This window comes from Quercus lobata, chromosome 7, assembly GCF_001633185.2.
Source record: "Quercus lobata isolate SW786 chromosome 7, ValleyOak3.0 Primary Assembly, whole genome shotgun sequence".
In the NCBI taxonomy this organism is placed as follows: domain Eukaryota; kingdom Viridiplantae; phylum Streptophyta; class Magnoliopsida; order Fagales; family Fagaceae; genus Quercus; species Quercus lobata.
The window spans coordinates 37,185,011-37,208,727 of NC_044910.1; the positions used below are offsets into that span (position 1 = coordinate 37,185,011).

General features: G+C 34.8%; 1 protein-coding gene across 1 annotated transcript; it reads right to left on the bottom strand.

The window, feature by feature from the left end:
• Positions 1-878: 878 nt before the first annotated feature.
• Positions 879-2,801, bottom strand: LOC115951353 (UDP-glycosyltransferase 73C3-like). Its single transcript, XM_031068567.1, has one exon. It carries the CDS (start codon positions 2,576-2,578, stop codon positions 1,103-1,105), a length of 1,476 nt encoding a protein of 491 aa, XP_030924427.1. The 5' UTR covers positions 2,579-2,801; the 3' UTR covers positions 879-1,102.
• Between the last annotated feature and the right edge of the window lie 20,916 nt (positions 2,802-23,717).

The window sequence follows — 23,717 nt, forward strand, 5'->3', positions numbered from 1 at the left end:
GCCACATCATCAATCAAAATTATTACTTGACATGGAGATAAAATTAAAAAAATAAAATAAAAATAGTTAGTGCCATTGACGTTTGACTGTCACCCCCATTTTCTCAACAACTTTTCTTCTTTTTCCTTATTTCTACAGAATCTAACATTTCTCAACCTATGTTCCTATTCAATCTAATCACTAATTAGCTCCTACACATAAGTCAAGAGACATAACAAGTAGAAATCTATTCGCAAAACCTCTGTTCCTATTCAATCTAATCACTACTTAGCTCCTACCGATAAGTCAAGAGACATAACAAGTAGAAATATATTTGCAAGGAATCCAAATATTTTGTTAGACACATAACAACAGTCACGGCCTCTGGGCATCCCTCAACGTAATTTGGTTGTTGGGTATTCAGATATTTTGAGGGTGTTTGGTTTGAGTTTATCTTAAAATTCAAAATTCATCCCCCAAGAAGAAAAAGCTTTCAACAGTACTGAGCTTGGATTTGACAAGTCACTGACTTTGGCCCCACACACTTGCAATTAATTACAAACATGCCATCAAACCAAACACCCTCGATACTACTGGCTTCTTAAAAAAAATTTAATTCATTATTTTCATTTGCTTTATCCAAACAAACCATAACCCTCCAGCCTATTGTGCTAATGCTTATCATATGCGGGTGTGTCTAGGGGCCTTTTCACACTTTTGGGCTAAGGCCTTCTGTTGGGGGTAAAAGAGTTAAGCATAAGCAGTATCAAATTAACAAAATTGAGAATATAAATAATTTAAATCACATGCAATTTCAAGAAATGAAAGAAAGCACACTTAAGAACTCAGCTTTATTTGCTTCATTCTAGCTTAATAGAAAGCTTGATGACTTAATGAAAAAATGTAGAATTCACCATACATTTGAAAAATTATCATAGAATTTAGAAGAGCATTACAGCAATACCATTATCAACTTAGCCAAAAAAAATATGCTTAAAGAAAAGAACAAAGTTAAGCGTTCATCCGCATTTAAGGGATAAAAATTATTGCCTAAAGCGTTAATCCGCCGCCTTGACTTTTATTCTCAAGCTTATAAAAAGATTACAGAAAACTTTGTTCTACATCACCCGATGATTGACTTGTTCTCTGATATATGTTGGAACAACGACTTCACATTCAAGTAAGAAGATCCCCTTTCTTCAACTGATTTCTTAGCTATTCCTCCAAGCTTTCTAGCTCTCTCTCTTTTCTCTTCTGCTTCTTCTCCTTTACCCATCAACTGTTCTATTGCCTTCTTCACATCCTCACTCCTCACCAACACCTTATCCTTCTCTTCCCCAAAGTTAACAGAAGTCTTAGCTCCCACCCTCACACCAATCCTCAACACTAGAACAAGTAACTTTTCATTGTAGAACTGCTCAGCAAACATAGGCCATGTTATCATAGGCACGCCTGCACTTATTCCTTCTAGTGTAGAATTCCAACCACAATGCGTTAAGAACCCTCCGGTTGCTAAATGGGATAGTATTTGAACTTGTGGTGCCCATCCTCGAATTATAAGACCTCTCCCTTTAATCTTCTCTTCAAAATTTTCTTCAACTAACCAATTTTCTAATTCTTCGGAATACTTTCCCCTTTTAATAACCCAAATGAACGGATAGTTGGATGATTCTAAGGCCAAAGCAAGCTCCACTAATTGTGATGCCAACATTTCACAAAGACTTCCAAAGCAAACATAAATGACAGAGTTGGGCTTCATTGAATCTAGCCATCTCAAGCAATTGCGCTCATCAATAGAGGTCTTGTTCCCTCTTTCAAACTTATCAGATATCGCTTTGTCACATAAAGATAGCGGCCCTATGCACCAAATTTTCTTCACCACTTTCTGGTATTCTTCCACGTACCTTGGCTCTAACTCTTCAAATGTGTTAACCACTATCCCTTGTGCCGATAGCTCAGCCACTTTAAATTGGTTCACAAAATTTGTGAATTCATCCAAACTTTTTGTCGTTACTTCAGGTAGCTGGGCTTTAGTGAATTCAATCCTATCTGGCATGTTGGGCACCAAAAATGTCTGGGATTCAGATGTGACTCCTTCGAGCACCTTAGAGCAAGATATGTTCTGAGAACATAATAGACAGAAGCAAGATGTTGTATGGAAGACAAGCCTCGGAATCTTGAAATTGAGGCCAATCTCTGTGGTCCAAGGAAGACATATATCAGAAATAATGCAGTTAGGCAAAGATTCTAACTCTTCTAGCCACTTTTCTAGCGGCTTTTGTAGCATGTTGCATGCTGCAAAAAATTGTAGTAATAAGTTGAGAGAAGGGAGGGCGTCCAAGTTTTCACATCCTTCAGGCAATCCAGCTTCTTGGCCAGGAAAACGAAGTGAAACAAATTCAATGTTGAGGTTTGAGGCTTTTGCTTGTTCAAGGATTGTGTTGAACCGAGCTGCATTAAGGGGTGTGAGGACAATGGTAACTTTTACGCCATGGTGTGCAAAGAGTTTGGCCATTTCAGTGAAAGGGATGAGATGGCTTTGGGACATTAAAGGGATAAGAAGGAAGTGAAGCTGGTGAATTTGTGACTGTGAGGCCATGGTTGAATTGGCTATATCTGATTTCTTTAATTCTTATAGTTTGCAGTTTTATTTTATTTTTTGACCATTACACTCTCCTCCTTTAGCCTTTATCTAAGATGAGGGGATGGAATGAAATGAAAAAAAATATCTTTGGAATATACTTCTTCTTTCTTATTTGGGAGAATGACTATTCATCCCAACTCTATGGGGAAAAAATATTCTCCTCCCACAAGATTTAAAAAAATTAACACTCCTCGCTCCTTTTTGTTTATATAAGATGTAAGGTTGAATTTAATCAACCATGTGTTGGCTTTATTCCGTGACAAATTTGCTTGTAATACAGCACTTAGAAACCCTGTATTTAGGTGGGAATCATGTAAGGGTAATGTGTGAGAGACTGTGAAGAAATGCTCAAGACTGTGCAGTGAAGCAGGGACTCGCGGTTGGATCTCGCGGGAGGCTCGCGGCTTGCAAGCCGCCAAAAGTTGCACACGCGTAGAGCATGCAGGGGAGCTGACAGTCATGCCAGCTGGAGTACTACAGGACAAAAATCCAGATTGGCCACTCAGTTAACTCGCGGCTTGAACTCGCAACTCAGTCAAGTCACGAGATCAAGTCGCCAGCCAGCCCTGTTTTGGAAAAATTGACTTTTTGCATTTCATTCTCACACCAGTATAAATACCACTCATTCCCACAAAATATGTGTGGCTATTCAGAAAGAAAAACCCTATGAGAGGTTTCTTCAAAACACCCACCTAATTAGAGAGAGCTACTCATTCTTAGAGAGAAATATTTGTAGTCTCTTCTCATTTCCTCTCTCATTGTCATATCTATTGAGAGGAGATTTCTATCCAAACACTACCCACACCCATTTAGAGTGTTGAGTGTTTTTGGAGTTTTGGAAAGTATTGGAAGATGCCAAGGATGGCGGATGCTATGGATTATAGCGGAATCCGGTAAGCTAGAAAAGAAAAAGGTTCGGCGCAACCTCGTTGAAGCAAGAAGCTTGGAGGGCTTAGGTACATCGGGTAGATTAGGCTTAGAGGGTCTATTGCTATTCATGTATCCCAACTACATTTTCTAGTGGATTATTGACCGCTTGGAGGGCGGCGGAGAGGTTTTACGTCGAGGGCTTCGGTTTCCTTTTCGATAACACATTGTGTGTTGTCCTTGTGTTTGCATCTCTCTTCCCTTTATCTTTGCCTTTTATTTTCTGCTGTGGATGTGTTTGTAATTGGCTTAGATTGTTTACCAATTCTGTTTATAGCTTTTGTTCATTTTCCGCACACTAGTTGTTTGACATAAAGCTTGAATTGGTTATTTTGTAATTGGGGGTCTAAACGTTCAAGGGTGTTTTATACACATATTTGAACTTTCATAAGATTATTAGTAATTAAATATTCTAAATTTGTTATAAGATTCTCTTAAAAAAATGTAACCATTGTTAGTAAAAAAATAACGTATCAATTTAGAATAAAAATGCAAATTTTATCAATCACCAAACTGCTTGCAACGACAAATCTCTCTATACCTGTTGGAAAAAAAAAAAATTCACATTTAATATTTCAAAATACATTTTAATTAAAAAAATAAAATAAATTTTAATTATGAAATAAGATAATTTTTAGAAACCTTCCCTTAAGCAAAGGGCAGGTTAGTACACTAAATTTTTAATATTAATTTTACAAATTATGTTTGGTCAATTGAATGTAAAAGGGGGGAAAAAATTTACCATCAAATTTTGGGTGTAGTATCATTTCCCAAACAACAATGTTGTGAATAGATCATTTCAAATTATTTTATTAACCTTGGACCATATATATATAAATAAATAAATAAAAAATAAAAAAAAAAAACCTAGGCAGAAGAAAAAAAAATTATGGATGTTGAGATTGGGGGGACAAAAACTAAGAAAATGAAATTTCTCTCTCTACATTAAGATGGTTAGGAATTTTAAGAGGAAGAGAGATAAAATATATTCTTAATTAGACAAGATGATGTAGACAATAGTGCTTTCTTAACCCTTAGATTTCTTATAAATCTACAATGTAAAAAATGTGTATATTTACAAGAGTTACACCAGGCAACTTCCAATCATACACACACACATACATACGTACATATATATATGCTAGGTTCAAGTTACATTTAGTGTAACTCTAAGTATACTATATCATCCAATAACTTATTATTGGATTTATATTTAAAATATTCCACTGTTAAATCATATGTTCTTAACATGCATACCAATATTCTAGTTAATCAGTTGTTATTTATCATTTGATCTATAAACTTATCTTTTATTCATTATTTTATTCTATAAAAACTTAAATTTATACAATTGATTGATAACATGAATATTGATATTTAATCATCTTGAAATTTTGCAAGCATGGAGAATGCATGAAGATAATGTAATCTAACGGTGAATTTTTTGAAATTCACATTCAATTAAAAAATATTTAGTGATGTAACATTGTTTAAAGTTACACTAAGTATAACTTGAATTCATTATTATACATACATACATACATATATATATATATATATATATAAACTCATATTTTATTTATTATTTTAAACAACAAAAACTTGAATTTATACAAATGGTTGATAACATGACTATTGATATTTAATCATCTTTGAATTTTGCAAGCATGGAGAATGCATGAAGATAATGTAATCCAATAGTTGATTTATTAAAATTCACATTCAATTAAAAAATATTGAGTGATATAATATTGTTTAAAATTACACCAGATGTAATTTAAACTCATCCATATATATATATAGTTATATAACTCAATGCACTGCAATTTTCAATAAAATATGTTTGCTTTTTATTTTTTATTTTTTCAAATACATATTTTGAGAAGTATCGTAGTCTTTTTTTTTTTTTTTTTTTTTTTTTCTTTTGATAAGTATCGTAGTTGGTACTAGGCATTTAATATGATTTTGTTTGCATATAAAATTATTTATTTGTAGCAATATGCTAACCAAGGGTATTACTGTATGAAATATAGGATGTTTAATAAAAATTATTTTAGAAACCAAACTCAATTAAAAAATATATATTAGAATAATGATGTGAAAAAATATAGTATTTCAAGAACTTATGTCTCAAGATTAGAAGAAGCCATCAAAAAGACAAAGACTTTGATTTTATATAAATTATAAATTTAATTAATTATGACATCATTACGAAGTCTTTTGGCTAAGTATTGTTAAAATTAGAGTTTTCAGATACTTGATTTTGCACTTATAATTTAATCTTGGAAGATGGCTAAAGTGACCTTTCATATACCCAAAAAGCATAGTTGCATTAGATGCATTAAATCATCCATTGCATATCATAAAATGATCTTAAGATTCTAACGGTCGCGACGGTATGACCGATTCCCAAATCGGACTGTTGGATTGAAAGATATCACAAGATCAAGTTTTTATAATTTGCATGTATTTTGTTTGGGTGGAACCGATCACGTGTGATTAATTGAAATTAATTCTAATTGGTTAAACAATTAAAATCAATTAAATAATTTTGTGATTGGTTATTGGTTTTTGTTAGAAATAAGTCTGCTTACTTTGGAATAAAATGGATAATCAGATAACAAGGGAATTGTTGATAATTAAGTCTTTTTAGAATATTTATCTATCAGATAATTATTGTTTTAAACACCTGGTTATCAAAATAAAAGGAATTAATTTTAGAATACGAGTTAAAAACATGTCTAGGTGCAATTCCCAACTCAAAAAATCCCTAAAAAATAGTCCAAATGGAACCAAAATTAGAAGTGAGGCTTGGCACGTGAGAGGGCCAATAAGCACTCTTGGAGTGCCGATTGGCACAACTCCGATGTAACACCCCGACCCAATTTTATAGTTAACCTATGTGTTCAAGTGATTAATTATTATCTTGAGTCACTTACTTTCTAAAATTAATATAAGAGTATTTAATAAGCATATTATTTTATAAAGCCATTGAATAAGAATTGTAAAGATTATAAATAATTGAATGGCTAATTGTGTTATAAATATATACTAAGTATGTACAAAACTATATTAAGTGATTAAGTTATTAGATATATAGTTGTTGGTGTCTAATTAAGTGTTTAAGGTAAGGGTTTATATGCAAAGTTATTTTATTATTTGGGCCTATCTAGAATATAAGGTTATGGAGGGGTGGAAAGTAAATTTTTTAAAAGTGGTAAGGGTGAGTCATCAGCCAATTTTCCCCTTAGTATACACTTGCCCTACCCCCAAGTTATTTTCCTTGACTTCTTGGTTGCACCAGAAACTTCCTTGGTCCTTTCTTTGTTCTTTTTGGCAGCACTTTATCTCTTCTTTGACTTTCTCAAAGAAACTAGAAGACTCAAGAAGCTCTCTCCTTCTCTCAAACCCACGGGTCCACACATCAAAAGAAAGATGAGGCTCTATCTCATTTCTTCTTTCTTCTATTTCAATGCAACTAGAACAATCAAGAACTCTCTCCCTTTCATACCCACGGGTCCAACACCAAAAGAAAGAAAAGCTCTCACCAACAACCCTCCCTCTCTCACTGAAACCATATATCTTTCTCTAAGAAAGAATCAAACTCTTACTAAAGTTTCAGTTTCAGTTGTGGGTAAGTATATATGTTTATTTTCTGTTATGGGAATTTTAATGGTGGAATGGTTTGCTTTAGTTTCTATTAGAAATACTGAAATCTGTAGTATTGTATTTCTCAGTGAAAGATTATACATGAGTGCCTTTACATAGGAGACATATGAGTGCAGTACAAGAATGTGTGCTATACAAGTAATCTAGTTGGGCCTAAAGCCCATAATACTATACACGTTAACAACCCCCCTTCAAACTCAAGGTGAATGTGAGACCAACTTGAGGTTGTCAACTAAAGTATGAAGGTGTCCCTTAGGATGTGACTTGGTGAATATATCTGCAACTTGATCTTTAGAGGAGACTGAGATCAGCTTAAGAGCACCATGGACAAGATGATAACAGATAAAATGACAATCAATCTCGATGTGTTTAGTCCGTTCATGGAAGATATCATTATAAGCAATATGAATGGCACTCTGGTTGTCACAATAAAGAGGAGTAGCAGAGGATGTAGACACACCTAAGTCTTTGAGAAGCCATCGAACTCAAAGGAGCTTAGATGTGGTATCAGCAAGAGCATGATATTTTGCTTTAGTACTGGAACGGGCCACATGAGTTTGTTTCTTGCTTTACCAAGAAATCAAAGAAGAACCAAGAAGAAAGCAATAATCAATGGTGAACTTGCGATCAGTGGAATCTCCTGTCCAATCAGCATCAGAAAATACACGGAGAATAAGAGGAGACTGAGCAGAGTAGAAAAGATCACGGAAGAGAGTGCCCTTTAGGTATCGAAAAATGTGCAGAATAGCAGCATAGTGAGTCGATCGTGGAGCAGAAAAATACTGGCTCACCTGGTGAACAGCATAGGAAATGTCTGAATGAGTGACAGTGAGATAAACTAGACTGCCAACCAAGCGTCTGTAAAGAGAGGGATTAGATAATGGTTTCCCCCCTAAGGGAGTTGGATGCACATTAAGCTCAACTGGAGTGTCAGCAGTCTTGCTATCAGTAAGTCCAGCTCGAAACAAGAGTTCAGAGGTATACTTGGCTTGAGTAATATAAAGTCAATCTATAGAATGAGTGATTTCAAGACCCAAGAAGTAGCTGAGATGTTCAAGATCTTTCATCTCAAACTGCTGACTAAGAAAATCCTTGAGTTCTTGAATGCCACTGAGGTCATCACCAATTATGATCATATCATCCACATACAGAAGAAGTAAAATAGTGTTTTTGTTAGTATGGCGCAAAAATAAGGCAAAATCATAATAACTGACCATGTATCCCAAGCGAGAAATGGTAGAGCTGAATTTGGCAAACCAAACTCGTGGAGCTTGTTTAAGGCCATAAAGTGCACATCGAAGGTGACAAACCTTGTTTAAGTCAACAGAGAGACCAAGAGGAGGTTGCATATAAACTTCTTCACTTAAATCCCCATTAAGGAATGCATTTTTGACATCCATCTGAAAAAGGTCTCATTTACTGGCAACAGCAATAGCGAAGAGGGCACGAACAGATGAGATACGAGCAACCGAAGCAAAGGTCTCTTCATAATCAATCACATACTCTTATGTAAAACCTTTTGCAACAAGACGAGTTTTGTAGTGCTTAATGGACCCATCAAAGCGAGTCTTAATCTTGTAGATCCACTTACAACCAACCACAGATTTCCCGGGGGGGGGGGGGAGGAAGGGGAGTGTCACCAAATCCCAGGTATGGTTTTTAGATAATGCATCAAGTTCCTCTTTCATTGCAATCTGCCATAAAGGGTCAGTGGAAGCCTCATGATAGGTGTGAGGCTCGTGTAGTGTAACAAGGGTAGTGTAACAATGATAGTCAAGTAAATGTGCATGAATAGATCTTACCCGAGTTGAGTGACAAGGTGGAATGTCTTGTGCAAGATTTTCAGGTGGAGAAGGAATAGGAGACCCAAGTTCAGGGTTGAGGTTGGGTAGCTCGTCTTCGACCTGTTCATCTTCCACCTGTTCATTAAAGGGTGAACTAGTAAAGGGATCAATGATATCTGGTGGTTGGACAGAGAAGTCTACAGGAGAATCAGGAGCAACTACAGGACGATCAGGAGTAGTTACAGAAGGAATATGTGCCTCATCTGGAAAAAGATCTAAGACAGAGGAGGAAGATAGGGAAGTATGGAAGTGAGAGAGCTCGACAAAGAGGCGATGTTCCCAAAAGACAACATTACGGGAGATGCGAAGACGATGAAAGACAGGATCATAACATCGATACCCCTTTTGAGTTTTGCCATAGCCAAGAAAACAACAAAGTCTTGACTAAGGTTCAAGTTTGTTATGCTCATGTGGCTAAAGAAGAATGAAACAAGCAGAAACGAAAGAACGAAAGTGGTGATAGTTTGGAGGTGACCCAAAAAGGCGCTCATATGAAGTTTGATTTTGGATAACAAGACTTGGAATACGACTAGTAGCATGAATAGCATGAAGAGCAACATCACCCCAAAAAGGAGCAAGAACTTTGGCAGAGAGAAGGAGAGCACGAACAATGTCAAGAATATGACGAAGTTTTCGTTCGGCTCTACCATTTTGCTGAGAGGTACTTGAATAAGTTAGTTGATAAATAGTGCCATAGGAATGCAAAACAGCTTGAAAATCATATTGAGTGTATTCAAGAGTATTATCAGATCGAAAAATTTTGATGCATTTGGAAAACTGAGTTTCAACAATTTTTGCAAAATTATAATATACTTGCAATAATTCAAAACGATATTTCATATTAAAAATCTAGCTATAGCGAGAGTAATCATCAACAAAGACAACAAAATAGCGAGACCCACCAATACTAGAGATAGAGGAAGGCCCCCAAACATCAGAATGAATAAAGTCAAAGATATCAGTGGATATTGATTCACTAGTATTAAAAGGCAAAGCTGATTGTTTTCCTAACTGACATGAAACACAATTAAAATTTTCTGTTAACACTGAATGTAACAAATCTCTAGAAGCCAATTGTTGTACCCAAGAGGAAGATGCGTGACCAAGTCGAGCATGCCAAAGTGTAAGGGAAGGAATTGAAGAAACTGTAGTAGCTGTAGCAACAGAAACAGGAGCAACAAGTGGAAGATGAAGGTTGTCCACGGGAAACATACACCCCACTCTGGGACCAATCCCGAGCTCCTATCCCGTCCTTAAATCCTGCACAATACACCCAAAATAATCAAAGATAATGCGATAACCCAACTCAGCTAATTGTCTCATAGAAAATAAATTGTAAGAAAGGTCAAGAACATTAAAGACCCCAAGAACCAAGAGGTTCGAGGTCAAAACAAAACCTATATTATGACCAGACATTGTGGAACCATTTGCTGTGTGAATATTAAGAGGGTGCGGTGCAGGTTTAAGGTTAGAGAATAAGAATAAGTGAGGTGTCATGTGATTGCAACAAGCAGAATCCATAAGCCAAGAGATAGGAGACATACCAGACAAAACTGAGAAGGAAGAGGAATAAGATGCATTACCAACCATACGAATGACATTAGTGATGATGTTTACAAGGTCATCTCTAGAAATGGTGAAAGTGGATCCAGAAGACTGAGACTATGTAGAGATGAGAGTCATGGGTTAAACACTCTCAGTGGTAGCAACTGTAGCAGCAAAAATAGAAACAACTGATTTGTTGCATTGATAGCAAGTCTCAATATTATGGCCAAAACGTTTGCAAAAATTGCAAAAACATTTGTTGGATTATTGGCGATGATTATTGCAAAAGGAAGAAGACTTACCATTATTCCTCATTTAGAAGCAAAATATGCAAAAATGAACTGCAAAAATGAAATCTACACGAAAAACTGGGTAAGGAGCACCTGGACTATAGAAAAATCAACCCTGGGAAAAAGTCAACGGTCAAACCTGCTAAAGTCAACGGTCAAACCCTCAAAAGTCAAATGATGACGTCAACGGCTAACGCAAGCAAGTGACATCAGCAACGGCGCAACTAGGGCTAACATGGATGTCGTCAGCAATGATGTTAGCGGGAGGGTTGAGGCTCGTGAAGGCATGTGACCTGAAGATACGACCCGTGGGAGCGCATGAGGAAAAACCTAGATGTGTAGTGGCACGTGGAGGCACATGGAAGGTGCATGGGGCGCGTGAGCTGCGGAACAGAACCTTTGAGTAGCATATGGGGGCAGGTGCAGTCTTCGATGGCGTTGAGGCTTCAATAAATGTGTAGATTGGCGCAAGACGATCTCAATGGTACCTTCACAAACATAATCGAAGCAATATTTGTAGTGGTGATGCAAAGGGCAGTGGTCTGTGCAGTGTGAAACTCCTTAATGACAACGGCAGTAGGTCCGGAACCTAAGGATGACGGCTGGAAGACGTCAGAGGTTCAACGGCGAGAGGTTGCGGCAGCTACTATGATGGCGAAAGCAATATTAAGAATGGAGTCACACTAATAAAGACAAGACTACTAAGAAAAGATCAAAGCAGTGGCTCTGATACCATGTTAGAAATATTGAAATCTGTAGTATTGTATTTCTCAGTGAAAGAATATACATGAGTGTCTTTATATAGAAGGTATATGAGTGTAATACAAGTAAGAGTGTAGTACAAGAATGTGTGTTATACAAGTAATCTAGTTAGGCCTAAAGCCCATAACACTATACATGTTAACAATTTAAATTCTATATTCTCTAATCTGATTGTTAGAAGCTAAAATTTGTGGTTTGTAAAATTAGGAAACTTGTAAGTCTATATATATATATATATATATATATATGCTGTTTTAAGAAGTTTTGAAACTGTGTTGGTGATTTGTTGAAGGTAGATTAGGGTCTTTACTAATTAATGATTGAATATGATTAAGGAAGTAAGAAAAAGTTAAGATCAGTACTTTTGATGTTACTATTGGGATTTTTGTTATATTTAATTCTACTATAAGTGATTAAATGACTGTTGTTGAGGGCCATTTGTGGAAGCTCAGGCAGACAGAAAAGCCCAACAATGAGGGCCACAAAGAATTGACAAGATAAATAGCAAAAAACCCATTAGGCCCAAGCGGTAGGAATAATGGATCGCAGGCCCAACAAACAAATAAATGGGTCTTGAAGAGGCAAGCGGGCTCAAAGAAGCCAGAAAAGAAAGAAATAGCATCCCATTGGCAGAGTATGAGGTAGAAAAGTGAGAAAGGGCCGCTGCAGGCCCAAGACAATGCAAACTAAGAGAGTAAGGGGTTTATGGCAGGCCCATGAATCCCAAAGATAAGGATAAGGTTATTGGCCTGGGGAGGCCCAATGAAGTTAGTAAAAAGCCCATGGGAGTGTGGAATTAGCAAACCAGCCAAGGAAACCCAAAGAAAGCAATCGGGCCGTGGATGCCCAAAGGAAAGCCCAAAGGGACATAGGAGCCCATGAGTAAAAGCAAAACAATGCCCATGACAGGCCACTGAGAAAAGGGATAAACGGCTGGCCCAAAAAAGAGGTCCAGCAGGATTAAGTTATTATGGCAGGAATAACAATTCAACGTGGCAGGCAATAAAGAAAATCAAAAGTGGGCTAAAGAAATGTAAGGCCCATCATCATACGAAGCCCAGCTCCTGAATGGAGCGAAAAACCAAAGGAAAGCCCACATGAAAGGCCAGGAAACGCAGACGGAGAGTCTTCAGGTCACGGCAGACGCATGAGCAGCAGGCAGACTATTGGACAAATCTGAAAGTGAAGCACGCGTAAAGCCCAGGCACCACCAGCCTGTACCCAGCCAATATAGGACATGGTGGGGCCATGGGCCAGAGGTAAGAGGTAAAGGGGGTATGGTTTGGTGGTGGGGAGAGGGGAAAAGGTCTGTTTTACGGTTCCTGCCCAAGCCCTTTTGGGAGGTACGTCCTGCTGGGATGATAGACCACCCAAAAGAGGCAAGTTTGAGGAGGAACCGTTGGGTGCATGCTCTGAGAGTAGAGAGAGAAAGCATTAATACCGTGGTAGGAAAAAATGTTACGGTATACAGAGGAACAAAACAAACTTGCCTCTGTCTGGCAAGGGTGGATGTCGCACAGTCTTAGTGGTCGGCAAGTACGCCCAGACCAGACAAAGGCAGTTAAAGGGCAAAATGGTAAAACACTAGCCACGGCAAGCGCTATAAAAAGGCTCTTGCCGTGCCCTGTAGGAAGGATCGAAAAACAGAGTATATTTTCGGGAGTGAAAAGAAAAAACAGAGCAGGAAGAAAAGAAAAAAGATAAGAAAGAAAACAGAGAAGAAAAGAAAGGAAGCTAAGGAAAAAGGAGAGTTAGTTCAAGGGGCATGCACCAATAAATCGGTTTCCCTCTCTCTCCCTTCAAATCTTACTTTCTCCCAAAATGCAAACAAGGACTCTTTCTTTTTGGGCAATAACCATTCAGGTCCGACTCTCTCAAAGTCATTAATCCCCACGGCAAGATCTTTTTCCTAGGGGATTATTTGCATTGAGAAGAGGCGTTCTCTCCTCTTTGGCTTTGCTGCGGCAGACTAAGTTTAAAACTTAATTTATGCCCATTTAAATTAGCTAGTATTATTTTCTTCATTTTCTCTATGATTGACATCAATATGACTGTAACCATGCTTTATTAGTAAGGAGTACATAGCCATTTATTTAAATAGTCAGAATACTCTGTTTTAGTTATTATTATATCTGTCTGCCGTAACTCATCTGTAACAGTTCTGCTTGCCGTAAGTTTACTCCTGGCAGACAAGGCATAAGTTTGTGCACAAACCGACCCAAGTTGGACCAGCCCTAGCTCCTTTACTCAGAAACACTAGGGCTCATTACCGCAGGAGGCAGCCCAATGCACCATATACAAAAAAAAAAGGCCCCTACAACTGTATATAAGTGTTTTCTAACATGTCTAATAAGTATATAAAAATCCTCATATAATAATAAGACTATTTGCAATCATTTTATGATTTTACAAGAAAATATTTCAAAGCTACCTCTGTGACAGATTATGTGTTTATACATAATAAATTATGTATTAAATTGTGTACAATGAATTTAGATGCTATGAATATTTCCTATGAAATATAAGACACTTGTGATTGTTATGGAATTGGTCTCACGAAATTTGGATCAATATAAAAATAATGGTTTAATTTCTAAGTTGCATGAAATTCTGTCAAGACAAATTTGAGTATGTTGTCTTTTATTATTTTTAGTAAATCATGGTTTTATGATTTGGTTCTGAAATTGATATGGTGTTTACTAGACATCCATAGGAGTGGCTCTGTAAATTTTCATGAATATTGGATGTGTTTAAATAGCCCATTTGTATTTTACAAATGAGGCATATGCTGCTGAAATGATCAGTAAACAGTAAATAATAACTCTGACTTTGAGGATATATTTCTAAAGTTAGGGTGAATGTTTTGAGTTCTAATTTAATATGCTTATCTTTTGGTATGTCTGGATAATAGATAGATTTTTTATAACTTGGTTCAAGGTTTAGTACTCCAAGGAGGGTTTCTAAACCATTAAACTATTGTTTTTATGAAGTTGTTTTGTTCATGCTATATATTACCTTGTGTAAGTTTATGCATACACCATTGCTTCCAATCTTAAACACATTTTGAATTGATTTTAAAGTTTATTGACATGATCTGAATATGAACAATAAAATAATGGTTTTTCTAAGATTTGGTACATCATGTTATTTAATGAATGTATTTTGTGTTTGGGGAACCTCGTTGAGGTGGGTTTAGGATTTCCTTGATTCTAAGAAATAGGCTTTGAGATGAATGTATAAGTTTATGATAAAAAATAATTGATAGTAATAAGTTTTGATTTTTGGTTTAGGTGTTACCAATACCCCAAGTCTAAGCTCCTTTGACTTTAGGCTCTCGGTTCCTCTGCTTTCAGATAAGGGATAAATTATATGGACATTTGGTAAGTCATGAGGTTATTTTAAAGTATATTATGCATTAAAAAGTTTTTAATTAGAGATATGGCATATAATCATGTCTCAGACAAAGGTATGTTCATGAGTTCTTAAAACCTTATGTATATGATTCAAGTATATTGATAATATTACTAATTCCACGAACATGATGTTTAAAGAAAACAATAGAAATACTTTTATTATGAAATGTTTTCAGGTTATGTCCTCTGATGATCTGAACTCAACCAGTAGGGGTTTAATTATTGGCTTTCCATGGAAAATGCTATCTGATTGGCCATTAAAAGTGGAACTGGCTCTGCTATACCCGCCCTTGTTGGTTATGGCCAACTTGTGAAGGATGCCAACCGACCCCCATGGTTGAAGACATGTATTATGATATGATCCCGGGAATCCCTGACATTATGGGAAATGCTGGATGCCTAGCACAGTGGTGCTAGAAGCCTCCCAAATAAGTACAGACTTATCAAATATGGACTAACTAATATGTTATGAACATCTATATTATGTTATTAATCATGATAGAATGATTTTGTTTACATGCATTATGAAAAGTTAAAAGCTCTCATGAAAAGAAGAAATTTCTGATGAAAAGAAAAGTTGTTCTTTAAAAATAAAAGTTTCTGAAGTTCTTTTGTGCTTTAAAGATAAAGAATATGATAAAAAGGTTTTAGCGTTCTGTAAAGATAAAGTTTCTGATGAAAGTACAAGTTTATGTTAAAAAGTTATCAGATATCTATTACTTATGAAATGTTATGTTTTATGATTATGAAAGTTATAATATTTTATGAGAATAAGTTTATAAATAAAAGTTTTCTTATTCGTCAAGATGTTTCTAGTTTAAGACAAAGTTACCAATTGTCTGGTTTAAGTTAAAAAGATTATTTTGTAACAAAAATACACACACACACACACACACACACACACACATATATATATGTATGTATGTATGTATGTATGTATATGATTTTAAACATCAATATTATATTTAGTAACTTCGTAAGAAATGAAAGAAATTCAATCCGAAAGGTTTTGGTAATATTATTTTGATGAGAAAAGGGAGAACAATTATTTTTCTACGAAGAGCGTATAAGTTATTATTATAAATAATATAAAATACTATGCATGAAAAGATGTTCTCCTATCTGAACATTTATAAAATGAAATGATTTAATTTACATGCATTCTTATTAAATTCTTGTGTATCTTACCTTTACTGAGCTGTGTAGCTCACTCCTTTCACTCTTTCAATAAATAGGTTTTATTTTGAAGTAGAGGGAGTCTTAGTCAAGTTTTGGAAGGAGCTGGTTTTAGTTTTAAAAGTATAGATCTCAAATTAACAATTTGATGTTTAGCTTTGCAGTATTGTGTATTTTAGGATCTAATGAACGTTGTGTACCTTAAAGTATTAAGAGATGTATTTTGTGAAATTTAGAATTTGAGTAACTGGTGAATTATGTTATTCTTTGAGTACAGTGTAGATACTCTGAATGTCAAGTGAAAAGTTATACCATTTAAGTAAAGAAGTAAAGATGAGAAGAAAGAGGGAAGCTTTTGTCAAAGTTTTGGGAAAAGTTTAGTTGGTTCTTGTTAATACCAAGTTTAGACTTGATATTAACATGCCAGTCATGGTCACAAATCCGGGTATCGGGTTTGGGACGTGACATCCGAGGCCTGGCCTAGAAATCCTCTGATTAGCTAGAACACATCTATTTCGAATTTTTGGGGATAAGGACACAATCCAATTCATATCTAATCCCATTCAGCTTATTTTTCAAGCATCCAACCTCTATAAATAGGGGAAAAACATAAAAAAAATTAGGGCCCTTCTTTTTCTAACTTCTTTGCTCCCTTTATGTTAAAGACATTCTAGAAGCCTTGGCTTGAAGAATTTCTTTTCCGTAAGTGAACATATTTTAGATCTCAAAGAGGTTAAACTTCTTTGATTTCTAAAATATTCTTTCATTGAAGGGTACATTCATGCAAGTAGGTCTCCACTCTTACTCTTTGTTTATTCTTTTCTTTCTTGTCTGATATATGTATGTTTGATTTTATTCATTGTCAATACAACCTTGTTCATATTTTCTTCTGCCATGTTCACATCTTCAATTTGTTGTTTAATAGTTGATTAACATGTCTAGGTTTAAGATTTGGTTCTTTTTTAAAGTTCAAAATCTGCAATAAATTACTAAATTTTTTTTTTTAAAAAGAACAACAACAAAACTGATCTGTATTTTCATTAAATACAGATTTGAAATTTTTTTGCATATCAAAACTGATCTGTATTTTCATTAAATACAGATCTGAAAATTTTTTGGACTCAAAACATATCTGTATTTTCATTAAATACAGATCTAATTCTTTTTTTGCATATCAAAACTGATCTGTATTTTCATTAAATATGGATCTGAAAATTTTTTGCATACAAAACTAATCTGTATTGTCATTAAATACAGTTCTAAAATTTTTTGCATATAAAAACTAATCTATATTTTCATTAAATACAGATTTGAACTTTTTTACACCAAAAAAAAAAAGTTTTCTTCAATGTAATATATCACCAATTTTTGCATTCTTCTTAAATAAAAATTGCAAATTTTGAATCCTTAAAGAATGAATTAATCTTGAATTTGGGAACTCAAATATTTCATACATCATTCAAATGGGTATATAAATGATCATTTAAAGTATAACACCCCGACCCAACTTTATAATTAAATGATGTGTTTAAGTGGTTAATTATTATTTTTAAGCCACTTACTTTCTAAAATTAATATAAGAGTATTTAATAACATATTATTTTATAATGCCATTAAAAAAGAATTGTAAAGATTATAAATAATTGAATGGCTATTTGTATTGAGATTAAATTTAATAATGACGGGGTGTAAACCCTTTAGTTTACACCAGCCAATAAGTAAATACCACATCAGAATTTTACTTAAACTCATTGTAAAATCAATACATCCTAATGCGCCTAATAACATCTCAACAAACAAATAATTAAAACCTATTTCACGTTTCCTAGAATCTCATATCACTTTTCAGCTCATGCGTCTCCAGCCCATCCTCACCGGACCAACGTTTGCCACCGCACTACCTCACCTGACCTTCATTTGCCGTTGCACTATCTCGCCGGATCTCCGTCCGCCGCCGCACTACCTCGCCGGACCTAGGTGATTTGTTCTTATTCTCAAAATTTTTTGGGTTTTGCTATATTTTGATTGATTTGGCCGTTGCTATATTTTGATATCTTCGCGGTTTGGGTATGTTGCTCTTTTGAAATAAGGACAGATATGGGTTTGATCCTAGTAGGGACGATTTTTTTTTTTTCTTTGTTGTTGTTTTGGTTCATGCTATATTTGAGTTCTTCCATTCTTTGGCTACGTTGAGGCATATATGGAAATTCAAATTAATAGACATAGGTTAAGGATTGACCTCTTGAGAAATTGCTTACAAGCTATTTGTCAAAATGCCTGACAGAAATATTTTTGTGACATGAAGACTGTATTTTTGGGATTAAACCTGAAAACATATTTTTTTGGTTTAATATCAGTAAAAAAAATAGGCTAGTCAAGAAGCCAAATTTCTTAAATTGTTGAGATGACAATGAGCATGCCTCTTACCAAACTTGTCTAGCTAGTTGAGCAGCTTATCCTATTGTGAGTCTTTTATGGAGCTTAGATTAAAAGTATTTAGGACAAGGACTCAAGATTGTTGGCCACAATTGGCCTCAGGTTTATTGATTAACTAGAGCTATTGGTTAGGATCCAAAGTTGAAGGATTGGCCATATAATCCTACCAAACTCATTGAAAAGCTGTACTGGCATTTTTAGCATGTGCAATGATCTCTTGGTAAATTTTAACATCATGTTTATTGTGGGTAATGCAATAGAGTTATATGTTGATAACTACTAGAGGTTGAAAATTCTGGAAATTTTCCCTTTCATCTCTTGTCCTTGGAAACCCAAATTCTATAGAGACAAGCTTGATCACTACTTAGATTAAGACAAAATAGTTGTGGTTGAGCAGGGTGTTCAAATGAACCTTGCCCTTGTTGTTTGTTCTGAACTTCCAAGAAGAAGAATGCAATTAAGGACAGCCCTTTGAATGAGAATCTTGATACTATTAAAGGCAGAGTCAATAGTGTTAAGGATCTATGTTTATTACAATCTTGCGTAGCCTCCTTGTTGTATGTTCCATTTTAGATTGCTTCCTTGTATTAGCAATGAAAAATTATGTTGCTAAAAAAATGAAAATTTCTGTTCTGTTTGTTGCTAAGATTGTCTTCTTCATTAACTTTTTCTTCTTGTTTACACTTGTTATGACTCTAAACTAAAAAGACCATCTCCTCAAGTATGAGATTCCAAATATTTTTATATTTAAATTTAGAACCCAAAAGTAGTCCCAGTTGTTTCAAAGGTAGATCAGATACTCAAAAGCATTGGCAGATTGAATCTGAGCCAATGCTTCTGCTTCTAGTGCAGCTGCATTGTTCTATGCTTTCTATTTTTTTGCCTTAGATGGCCATTGTATCTGATATCTAGTGAAACTAAATTGTTGACCATGCCGGAATGCTTAAACCAATAAGACAGTCTACTGAATTTTCAATGTTAAAGGCGCTACATATGCTGAGATCTTGTCCTGCATTTTGTGATTCTTCCCTTGGGAAATCAGCATATACATTAATTAGCATTCCGGCAAAGTAAAAAAATTAATGTTTGGCTGTGTTTCCATTTCAGTTTTCACACCAGAACAGTTGGCAGTGAAGTATAGCAACACTACATTCCTTCTTTACTGTCTGGTTTTGATCTTAGTTGTTGCCTTAATTTTCAGGAAGGTGTAATATAAAACTTGTCACAATTGAATACAATGTAACTTTAGAATTTTGAATACATCTCAAAAAGCTTTTAATACATGTCTTCCATGTAATATAAAACCTGTCACAATTTTTCCAGAAAGTTTCTAATCTAAAATGCATTCATGTCAAAAAAAAACCAATCAAATTCAAAATATAGGAAGCTGATTCTCTCCACCACAATTTAAATAGTATATAACCAAAAACTGTTGTTAGGTAATCCATTTTCTTTGAACAAAATCTTGTCTGTACTTCACTTCTCTTGGAATTGTTGGTGAGTGACATCTAACAATCCTGTGCAAAAGAATGTATAACCAAATTAAAAACATATTAGAATGAACACAATTAAAAAGAAAAAGAAGAAGAAGAAGAAGAAGTAGACAATCTATACTTTGTGATAATTGAACAAAAAATGGTTATACCATAAAGATGAAGAGTGGGGACCCTGAGGCATAGAAGTTGACGATGTAGGAGGATACCGCATAGATGGCAAAGAGTCCTAAGGATGTTTAACAAATAAAAGGAATGAATAAATATTGATTATAAAATCAAGTTGAAAAAATATATTAATAATAAAATCAAATACATCTTGTACCTGTACAAAACTTATGGATGGACAAGTTCTTCTAACATGGCCCGTTTCCTTGCAAATGCTACATTTTCTTTTCTTTGTTGGTTGGTTTTCTTTTGGATTCTTTTGTCTTAAAGATTTAGGTCTTCCCTTAGATAGAACATATGGAGGGTCTTGTAAAGCACCTGGAAGATTTGATAATACTTGGCTATTTAGTATAGTATTATCAGAACTTACTAAATCATCAATATCATGCATGGCTAGAAGCTCCACATGAACCTTTTGTAGAGCTAGGTCAAGATGTTCATATTTCTTCATTGACTGTGACCCTACTTCTACAACTTCCAAAAAATGAAGCAATGAACTATTTCTCATCAAAGTGGAAGAAATTTGTGGCTCCACCTATACGACATCACCAGATATGTTATGTATAATGTTATTCTTGGCCTTGATTGTCCATCTTTCTAAAATATAATATGGAGGAAGAAAGTCCACAAGAGATTTTTTCACAAAAATGGTTCAGTTGTGCTTACAAAGAATTCCAACAAATTCAAACATGTGGCATGTACAAATAGCTTTTTTCTCAGAAATTTCAAATAACACTTCATAAATTGGACTTTCTTTCCCATGAGGTGCCACTTTATATATTTTCTTCACTCATTCTTCACGATATTTGGATACCTTGTATTTTTTACTACAAAATAACTCTTCTTGAAATTTTATAAACATCTTTCTTGTATAAACTTTTGCCGCCACTCCTTCCATCTTGTAACATGTTTTCCAAATTGGCATTGAAGTTTTTGTCTTTACATCTTGCTGTTTCTCTTTCAGATAATGCGCATTTAAGGCTTTCTCATATTGATGCACAAAGTCACTTATCATTGTACTTGAACGAACATAACCTTTAAAGAATTTATTCATGCTTTCACTCCTTTGAGTTGTAAACATCCCAGCACAAAAGCTCCTACGTAAATAAGCTAGAATCCATTTTTCACGCCGCATATAATGATTTATCAGCCAATCATTATCTCCCAACCCATACTTCTCTACAAGCTCACTCCATTCTAACTCAAACTATTCAATAGTGATTGTATCATGAATGCAATGATGAAATTCTCCTTGAAAAAGTGGATATTTATTATAGATATGAGCCAATTTTTCTGGAACTTTCTGTAAAATATGCCACATACATAATCTATGAATTGTATTCGGTAATATCTTTGCAATTGCCTTACCCATAGCCTTGTCATCATCTGTGATAATTGTAGAAGGAGCACGTCCAAGCATTGCCTCAAGCCAAGTCTTCAACAACCATGTATAAGATTCTTCTGTTTCATTCACAAGCAGAGCACATCCAAACATGACAGATTAGTGATGGTGGTTAAACCTAGTAAAAGGAACAAAAGGCATCCCATAGAAATTTGTTAAGTAAGTAGCGTCAAAAGTAATGACATCTCCAAAATGTTGGTATGCAGTTCTTGACCTAGCATCTGCCCAAAAGCAATTTCCCATGCGCCCTTGTTCATCAACTTGAATTGCATATACAAAACCTAGATTTTTTAATTGACACTCAATAAAATGGCTATACATTCTTTGTACATCTCCATCTTGAAGTAATTTTCTTCTTTTACTGCCCAAATAATTTTGAACATCAACCGCAACACAACCAACATTATAGTCACCACCAGATTCGTTACTCAACACTGACATTATCTTCCTTGTAGGTACACTTGACTCATTGAGTGTATCTATAAGATTTTTTTGGGCACGTGATATCACTCTATGTCCTCGAAGCAAACTTGTACTCATAGGAGTAAGAAGTTCATGATTATGATTGTCCACAAACTTAGTTACAATTCGTGCTTCTTCTTTTTTCTTTAAACTCATCATTGCTTTGCATCCCATTCTAGTTTTTGCAGGTTTTGGATCTTTTCTTTCTTTATTTTCATAACTTTTATGACGAAACCCTTCCCTCCAACAAATGTATTCCACTCCAACCAATGATTTATCTTCTTTGGATGACCATTTATGATTTATTCGAATGCTAAAACCCTTTCGCCTTGCATATGCTTTATAACATGCATGAGCATCTTCTAAGTCATTGAATACCATATCAAGACATGGTTCCAAAGGCCATTTAGATGCAAAAGATTGATTCAAATCATTCATAGGCAAGTCTACATTATTTTGATTTTCTACTATTTTTGGCTCAACATGCACCAAGTCTTCTACCAAATCATCACAAAGAGAGATTATTTCAGGTTCTTCATTGCTCACACTCATATTTGCAATTTGAGAAAATATTTATTTTCAATGTAACCTACAAAAAATAAAAGATAAGAAAAATTCATAAGAATAGTTGAAGAGACATTCAAGATTTGTTCAATTACAAAATGAAAATCTAAAACATAATAAAATTATCAAAGCTGACTTGGTCCCTTACAGGGGGCACTCTTATTCAATGTACATATCACTTAATCCCTTACAAACTGATTAATGCTATTGGACACTTGTTTCTGATTAATTTGTTATTTTACATGGTTGTAGCTAATACTATTTCTTGGTACAAACTGATACTAATTGAATTACATCATTAAGCCTATTCAATTACATTGGAAATTCATATTGATGAAGCTGGACACTTAAATGATGTTGAAGCATTTGTCACTTCATCATATACTTTCTACGTTAAAGAGATAAATAACAAAAAGAGAATAAAATAAGGATGGGTCCATGTCATGGATTCCTTGTCCTAAATACTCTAAATCTAAGCTCTATAAAAGACTCACAATAGGATAAGTTGCACAACTAGCTAGACAAGTTTGGTAAGAGGCATGCTCATTGTCATCTCAACAATTTAAGAAATTTGGCTTCTTTACTAGCCTATTTTTTTTACTGATATTAAACCAGAAAATATATTGCAGGTTTAATCCCAAAAATACAGTCTTCGTGTCACAAAAATATTTCTGTCAGACATTTTGACAAATAGCTTGTAAGTAGTTTCTCATCAAGAGGTCAATCCTTAACCTATGTCTATCAATTTGAATTTCCATATATGCCTCAACACAGCCAAAGAATGGAAGAACTCAAATATAGCATGAACCAAAACAGCAAAAAAAAAAAAAAAAAAAAAAAAAAATCGTCCCTACTGGGATCAAACCCATATCTGTCCTTATTTCAAAAGAGCAACATACCCAAACCACAAAGATATCAAAATATAGCAACGGCCAAATCAATC

Coding starts and splice junctions, on each gene's coding strand:
- LOC115951353 (XM_031068567.1), bottom strand. CDS start 2,578: ATGGCCTCACAGTCACAAATTCACCAGCTTCACTTCCTTCTTATCCCT.